General features: G+C 44.9%; 1 protein-coding gene across 2 annotated transcripts in view; it reads left to right on the plus strand.

The window, feature by feature from the left end:
- Window positions 1-8,851, plus strand: part of COL4A2 (collagen type IV alpha 2 chain) — a 291,109-nt gene that overhangs the window by 193,632 nt on the left and 88,626 nt on the right. For both annotated transcript variants that reach the window (XM_019524110.1, XM_019524111.1), the window contains exons 17-19: window positions 169-235; window positions 2,298-2,405; window positions 3,555-3,710. In XM_019524110.1, the coding sequence (XP_019379655.1) occupies window positions 169-235; window positions 2,298-2,405; window positions 3,555-3,710 (331 nt within the window). The remainder of the gene's footprint in view (window positions 1-168; window positions 236-2,297; window positions 2,406-3,554; window positions 3,711-8,851) is intronic.

Here is an 8,851-nt window from a genome sequence, read left to right on the forward strand (position 1 = left end):
CCTTCCGACCCTAGAAGCTATGAAACTATGAAACTATGAAAAATCTGACTGGTTATGCTTCCAGCCCATACACTGAATTTAAAAATATATTCACCCCTCTTTCTTCTAAATGTGATAGATAATATCCCAATTAATAGCTAATGTCTCGGTGTTCTTTTATTCATATAGGGAGAGCAGGGAGAAAGGGGTATCCAAGGATTGCCTACTTACGTTCCTTATCCCATTCCAAGAAAAGGTATGTCTTCTTTGCTTGGAATACTTCTGTTGCTGCTAGTGTATACCTGTTTTACCACTTTCCAAACATAGCAAAAGCAAGACACCTGAGAACTCTGATCCCTTAATAAGTCTGGTCTGTTAATGTATTACACAACTCAGGCATGAATCCTAAGAGTTTTAAGTCATCTCATTTTCAGGAACCCAACCCCTCCTTCACCTTGAGCCTTGCCCTCGCAAAGGACAAAACTCTTAACTAACCTGTGGTAAAACACCAATGAAAAGAAGGAAAACTTATTAAAATTCAAGGTCGATCCTATAAATAATTTTTGCATTTAGAAAAACACAATAGCCTTAAAGCTTTTTCACGTGTTCCAGTTTTTCTGAAGACTCATTCCTCAAGTCTGTCTTGTTCACATCCATCACAGAGCCATATTTTTACTATGGTAGAATGGAAATGTTTTTGATTTGTCAGATGTCATCTCCACATTTTTACAAGGCCTTGCAAATAAGGGGAGTTCTGTTTCAATTAATTTAACATTCAGTTAAAAAAGAAGGTTTTGCCTTTCCACTGACAAGTTCATATTGTGAACTTTTCACTGTTTACAGTATATGGGCCTAAAACCATGAGATATTTACAGTGGTCATCCAAGAAATACATATAGAAAGTCCCCTCTATGTGTACATGGCTCTCTCTCCCCAACAAAAGAAAGCAACTCTGTGGCATAGGCTCCCACCTTCCTTCAAACTCCACATAGTGGACAGTTACAGAAACTATGCAAGGTGGAAGAATAGGCAAACAGACTCGATATGCATTTTGCCCTGTCTAGCCAAATGAAGCTTAGACAGAAAGCAAATATAACAGCTGGGCATAAATGAAGACCTTTGCAAGAAAGGAGCACCATGCCACATGCCTGTTAGAGCCCCAGCAAGTAGAGGGATCTTCCACAGAGAAGGTGGGGTATGAAGTAGGGCTGTGCAAAGCTTCAGTCCCTGATTCAATTCAGCAGAGATTCAGCCTGATTTGGTAGCCGAATCTCCAAATCCAGATTGAATCAGGAGACCCTTTTCCGAATCATTTTGGAGAGGTTCAGAACAATTCGGTGATTCAGACACAGACACAGCTTTAAATGTTTTTTCTACATACCTCAAGGTACCAAGCGGCTCGTGAATGCTACAATGCTGGGACGGATGGACTGTCCCACAGGAGCAAGGGGGCTCCCCAGTGCACTTGGCAGCAGACCTGGAAATGGACCAGAAGCACTTCTGGTCCACTTCCGGGTCCACTGGGGACCATGCAGTGGGGCCCTCTGTGTCCCTCCCAGCTCAGTGACTGGTGTCTCCTGGGTCTGTGGGTGCACCCGGGGTTCCCCCATGGCTGATTGCTGAGCCGGGCAGGGCGCTCCCTGCATGCTTCCCGGCAGACCTGGATATAGACCAGAAGTACTTCCAGTCCACTTCCAGATTCGCTGCTGAAAATGCGGGGGGGCCCCTCACGCTCCTGTGAGACACTTCATGCGCCCCAGCATCACAGCATTCACGAGCTGTGCCTGGTACTTTGAGATATGTAGAAAAAACATTTAAAGCTGTGTCTATGGCCAAATCAGCGTCGAATCTTCAGATTCGGATTCAGCCAAATTGAATCAGGGAACGTGATCTGAATCAACAAATCAAATCACTGTCCCTGATTCAGGTTGAATCCGAATCAAATATGGCCCATTTTGCACACCCCTAGTGTGAAGCACAGCTCCTATGAGGGGATGCAGTGACATAGGTCTGCTTGGGTTTTCCCAGAGCAGTTCTGATCTCTTTAGCACACAGCTGCTCTTTTGCACTTTTGACATGGATTATGTTTGAACCCCAAAATAATGTGCTCATAGAAGTATATTTTGGGGGTTTAGATACTTCTGTAATTACACTGATGTTTTCTGGGACAGCTCTGAGATGTTTCCAATGTAGAGGCTAATGGCATCCAATAGGTCTAATACTGCACTTGTTTGCTTAAATGTACATTTATTGTCTGAACAATTGTGTTTACCAATAGATTTACCTGTATTCTTGGGTATGGGGGATGCATTTTACAGGTGTCAGAGGTGACCCAGGAGTACCAGGTTTCCATGGGCCTAGAGGAGAGTTGGGGGAAAAAGGAGATCCTGGAATTCCTGGTTGGCCTGAAACATTGGATGGGCTTGGTAATATTTTGCCATTTAATGATCTAAATATGGACTTGTGTAGCAATCCACTGTATTGCAATTTTAATCAGCATTATTGCAGGAAGGGGACAATGTGTGGATAAGATACAGCCATGTAGATGGGGGAATATGGAGTGTGATATGCTGGAAACTATACTGGGAACTGGAAGATGAAGGTCCATTCCTGATTCTGTCATTGATTTCTGACATAACTTTTACCAAGTCTTGCAAAAGGGATAGATTAATAGATTCACAGATTGTAAGACCGGAAGGGACCTTGGAAAATCATCGGGTCCAGCCCCCTGCACCAAGCAGAAAAGATAACTGGGGGTCAGGTGACTCCAGCAAGGTGACTTTAGTCTCCTCTTGAGATTTCCAGGGTAGGGAATTGTACCACCAGGGTAACAATATTGTAGAGCAAAATGGAGGACATGCAGTATTTCCCATACTTCTCAGCTTTGCTGGCTGCAACATGGGGCCAGGAAAGAATTTTTTTCCGTTCCTATGGCTACAAGCATCAGGGGGAGAAGGTGTCTTCCTCAGAAGCATTGCTTGTTGACTGCAGCTAAGGTTGGAGATTGTGAATGGTGTGTGCCAATGCACCTGCTGGGACTAAAACCTGGAGGTTCCTGGCTACAGGGTCTTATCCCTTCCCTCAGTGTCAGACCATTTGCCACATTTGGAGTCAGGAAGCAATTCTGTCCTATGGTCAAACTGGCATGGACTGTGGGAGCAAAGCCCTCTTCCTTGGATCTCTTGAACTTGTTAAAAATCCTTGCTGCAGCAGGACACTAACCACTGTTGTCCCTTTGTTTTACCTGTGACAGGTTAGGGTGCTTTGCCTTATAGTTATGTGACAGGGTTTGATTGTATGGTTTTACTAATAGATTAGAAAAGGATTGTGTGGCTCCTGTTTGGGACTGTCAGGCGGGATCTTGGATTACATGACCTCTAGAGGCCCCTTTCAGTCAAACCTTGCTATGATTCTGTGACATCAACACATTGTGTTTATCTAATGGCTACATCATTTCCTCATGGAAAGTAGTTACATTCATTTCCCCCTATTATTTAACAGATCTGTCATTTTTATCCAAGCACTGTCCTTGAGGAATCATTCTCATTTTCTTGGGGACTTTCTTCCCATTTTAGATGACTTGGACAAAAGAGGTTTACCTGGAGAAATGGGACCCAAAGGTTATAAGGGAGAACCAGGTTTTTCAGCTTTTCAGCCAGGGATACCTGGCTTTCCTGGTCAGCCTGGACCAAAAGGATTCCCTGGCCCCCCAGGCCCAAAAGGCAGTTCATGTAAGTAGTTGGATACAATGCTAAGTATGTCATTATTTTCAGAGAAATCTGTTGAAAGGACACATGAATAAATTACTTTGGGAGAGCAATTGGGCATTTTGAAGAAGCGTGGGGAAGCATAAGCAACTGCATGCACCAGGGGAGATTTCAGACTGTACAAGGCAGGAAGGTTGGTGCTCAAAGGACAAAGATATACAGGAATAAAAGAAACATTCATCTGCTCTTCAAACTCAAATAATGAATTCCTGAACAGGCAGGTCTGGTTTGATTTGGGGGTTTTGGCATAGCTTATATTTTCAACGCAAAATCTTTACACAGCTCAGGTTTTGAGTAATGGACAAACACCATTGGCAGGGAGTGCCTTTTGTTTCCAATATATTTTAAAGAGATGCTTCTAAAGCTGAGTTTCAGGGTGGCAAATGCATAGGCCTCTGTGCCTAGATCTGCCTTATACAGAAAAACTAGGAAAAGTGAGTCCAGCAGGGTCTTGAGATTTATACAAACAGAAAACAGATGCCTTTGATGAAAGTTGAGGTCTTAGCTCCAGATATTTATTTGATATCATTTCCACCTTTCTACCAACTTCACTTCTACCTTGCTTGTGTTAAGTTCTGGTGAGGGCCTCTTTATCCACATGCTCTTCACTCATTTCTGGCACAAATAAGTCAGGGTTCTCCCAGTATTTGATGAGAAGGATATACAGATCTGGATATCAAGGGTGTGTTCCTGACCGTGTATTAAGGACCATATTGCATTGAGATCTCTTGTCTTTACATACATCTTGACTTGGAAGAACCCAGAATTGAACCTTGTGAAGACTGTGAGATGCCTGGCATGATTTGTTGTGATATACCAAAAATCATCATCCAAGACAGTTTACTTTGATTTTGTTCATCCCTAGTATGTCTCAATTTAATCAGTAATGATCAGCAGGGATCCTGGTTTTCTCTGCTTTAAAAAAATCCTCAATTTTCAATTAAAAAAAAAAGTAACCCCAAATCCACATTTTCCATGATTTAGATGAAACACAGCTAATATTATAGATATTTTATAGATATGAAACACTTCATTTAAATCATGGAAAAATGTGGATTTGGGGTTACTTTTTTTAACCAAAAATTGGGGATTTTTTTAATCAGAGAAAACCAGGACCCCTGATGATCAGTAATGTTGAAAGGTACTTAAACATGTAACAGTATTAGCATGGATATCTTAGAAGCTAAAAAGAAATTACTCAGCAGCATAGGATGTGAGCCTAAACAACTGGCTTTAAATATTTTTTCCTTGAATCCACTTTCACAGATAAGAAGACTGTGAGTTTGCCATTCTATAGAGCCTTTGTATGGTTTCATTGGTGAAAGAAATTGAAAATCTTCCCTTAATGGACTGCTGAGGAATGTTTTCTAGCATAGCATAGATGCCCTCTCTAAATTCCCCCACCCCCAGCAGGGAAGGTATGTTAATATATGCTGAATCAGCAAGATAGGGCCAGAGTGCCTGTCATCTACCCAGCTCTGAAGCAGGGGATGTGTAGATTTTCACTGTAAACCACAGAGGCAGAGAGAGTAGAAGAACCGTGAAAAAGATCATTGATAGTCATTTTTCCAGTGCACCAAATGAAACTCAGATAAAGTGGTATACATTGATCTATGCATTGGCTTAATTTGAAAGGTTAAACTTTGCAGTATATTCTTATTGACATAGTACTATTCAGTATGATAAGTAGTGATCTCAGTGAAACCACTGCATGACTGATGTATTTTTTTAAAGATAGGAGAGACTGAAATATGTTTATGAGTATGAGCATATTTATGAGTATGACTGAAATATGTTTCTGAGTATGTTTATGAGCTGTATTTTTTTAAAGATAGGGGAGACTGAAATATGTTTATGAGTAGATAGAAACAGGAAAGAGAATTTAAGGAGAAGAAGGGTAAGTAATGGAAAGACAAGAAAGGGGAAGAGAGGATTAAAGGGGTGAAACAAATGAGATTTTTTTGTCATCCATAATAAGAAAGGCAGAAGAGATGGGTATGGGGCGGTAAAGCCAAGAGAGGGGAAGGAGAAGGTCATGTACTATGTTTCATAGTTTCATAGTTGGTAGGGTCAGAAGGGACCTAAGAAGATCATCTAGTCCGACCCCCTGCTATGGGCAGGAAAGGATGGTAGGGTCAAATGACCCCAGCTAGGTGGCTGTCTAGCCTCCTTTTGAAGACCCCAAGTGTAGGGGCGAGAACCACTTCCCTTGGAAGTTGGTTCCAGATCCTAGCCGCCCTGACTGTGAAGTAATGCCTTCTGATATCTAGCCTGAATCTACTCTCAGTCAACTTACAGCCGTTGTTCCTTGTTACCCCTGGTAGTGCTCAGGGGAACAGGGACTCTCCCATTGCCTGCTGGTCCCCCTTGGCAACTTTATAGGTGGCCACCAGATCCCCTCTCAGCCTTCTCTTGTGGAGGCTGAACAGGTTCAGGTCTCGTAGCCTCTCCTCATAGGGCCTGCCCTGCTGCCCCCTAATCATGCGAGTGGCCCTCCTCTGGACCCTCTCGATGCTGGCCACATCCCTCCTGAAGTGCGGTGCCCAGAACTGGATGCAGTACTCCAACTGCAGCCTGACCAATGTCGCATAGAGGGGAAGGATCACCTCCTTGGACGTACTTGTGATGCATCTATGGATGCATGAAAAAGTGTGGTTAGCCTTCCTGCCTGCATCCCCACATTGTCTGCCCATGTTCATCTTGGAATCAATAGTGATTCCAAGATCTTTCTCTGCGTCTGTGCTGACAAGAAGGGAGTTCCCCAGCCTGTAGGTATGCTGCTGGTTCTTCCTCCCCAGGTGCAACACCTTGCACTTGTCCATATTGAAACCCATCCTATTCTCATCCTCCCACCTCCGTAACCTGTCGAGATCTAGTTGTAGCCTGTCTCTCTCTTCTAGCGTGCTCACTTCTCCCCACATCTTCGTGTCATCTGTAAACTTGAACAAGGTGCTTTTCACCCCCTCATTCAAATCACCAATGTAGATATTGAACAGTGCAGGCCTGAGGACCAAGCCCTGGGGAACCCCACTGCCCACATCTCTCCAGGTCGAAAATGACCCATCCACCAACACCCTCTGGGTGCGGCCGTCCAGCCAATTTATGACCCATCTGACTGTGTAGAAATCAACACCACAGATGCCTAATTTTTTAATGAGGATGGGGTGAGAGACAGTGTCGAAGGCCTTCCTAAAGTCCAGGAAGACTACATCCACTGCGACACCTGCATCCAAGGCTTTTGTTACCTGGTCATAGAAGGCCACCAGGTTGGTCTTACAGGACCTGCCTCGAATGAACCCATGTTGATTGCCCCTAAGCATAAATTCCCCTGCTGGCCCCTCACAGATGTGCTCCTGGATAATTTTCTCAAAGAGCTTCCCCAGGACCAAGATAAGATTAACAGACCTATAGTTTCCTGGGTCCTTTTTCCTCCCTTTTTTGAAAACGGGAACCACATTGGCCCTTTTCCAGTCATCAGGCACCTCACCAAAGCACCAGGAGTGCTCGTAAAGCTGTGCCAGGGGTCCTGCAATGACCTCTGCCAATTCTCTAAGCACTCTGGGGTGGAGATCATCAGGACCTGCTGATTTGAATAAATCCAGTCCCTCCAGAAGTTCCCTAACTAGATCCTCACTGACCCTGGGCCTGGCTGTGCCTCCCCTGGGACCACCCAGATTCCCAGTGGGGGAGATGTCCCTTTTCCTGCTCAGAAAAATGGAAACAAAGAATCTGTTAAAGACATGAGCTTTGTCATCTGGTCCTACCATGAGATTACCAAGCATGTCCTGCAGAGGCCCCACATTATTTGACTTCTTGTTATCTTTGATCTGGGTCGCTAGTCCCAGTTCCATCTCTGCCTTAGCCTTCCTGATAGCCCCCCTACAATCTCGAGCCAAGGAGGTATAATCCTCCTTGGTGATGGCCCCTCCCTTCCATTGGGTGTACGCCTCCCTTTTGGCTTTGAGGCATTCGTGGATGCTTTTGGTGAGCCATGGTCAGCACTCTTGCCCCCTTTGATCCGTGTGGGGATTGTCATGCTTTGGGCTTGGAGGATCATCTCCTTAAGGAACAACCACTCTTCTTGGACTCCCAACTCCCCTCCCCTCCCCTCCCCTCCAGAACCTCAGTGCCTCCCCAACCAGTCTCCTTACCTCATTGAAATCTGCCTTCCTGAAGTCCAGGGCTTCTGCCTTGCTGCAGGCCTTTGACACCCTGCGCTGGATGGTAAATTCCAGTAGGTGATGATCGCTATCACTTAGGTGGTCGAGCACCCACAGTCCCCTCAGCAGGTCATCACCTGTGGCCAGGACCAGGTCCAACAAGGCATTTCCCCTGGTGGGACTGTGCACCTCCTGAGTTAAGTGGAGGTCCTGTAACTCAGCTAGGAACCTACATGAGTGGTCAGACCTGGCTGACTGCTCTTCCCAGGGGATGTCTGGGTAGTTTAGGTTACCCGTGATGACCACGTCCCTTGACTTAACTGCCTCTGCAAGCTGACCTGAGAATTCCCAGTCCAGCTCTTCTCCCTAGTTAGGTGGCCTATAGTAGACCCCCACTATTAGGTCCCTTTCCCCCCAAGCCCCTTGTATTCTGACCCAGAGCAGTTGTCAGCTGGCTTCGTGAAAAACTCTGAGAGATTCTGCATAGAGAGAGAAATAGAGATGGAGTGGCAGGGGAAGTGAGCCAAAGGTGATAGAAAGGGTCAGTCACAGGTGACTAGAATAGTGGGCATGAAAAGAGAGGAATGGAGGAAGAGGAGACTAGGAGTGTGATTTGTACAGGGAACTGGAAGGGTAGACATTGTCTTGAGAAAGTGCAGTAAAGAGTCAAAGGTGGAGGAGACTGAAGGAAGGAGAGAATCAACAGCCATGTGGTAGAGACAGCTGGTAGGAGATTGCTGAGGTCAAATGAGGAGTCAGTGGCGTAGGTGAAGTGAAATGCACAAAAAGACAAGAACATGGGAAGAGAAGAGATGGGCAATGTTTAGGAAGACTAAATGATAGAAAACAAGGAACTCAGCAAATGGAGAGATGAAAGGGCGAGGTTCTTTGTGAAGACCAAATCAAGTGAATAGCACTTTTGGAGAGTAGGAGAGGTAAACCAGG

Source organism: Gavialis gangeticus, unplaced genomic scaffold (genome assembly GCF_001723915.1).
Source record: "Gavialis gangeticus isolate Ggan-Ray unplaced genomic scaffold, GavGan_comp1, whole genome shotgun sequence".
Lineage (NCBI taxonomy): Eukaryota > Metazoa > Chordata > Crocodylia > Gavialidae > Gavialis > Gavialis gangeticus.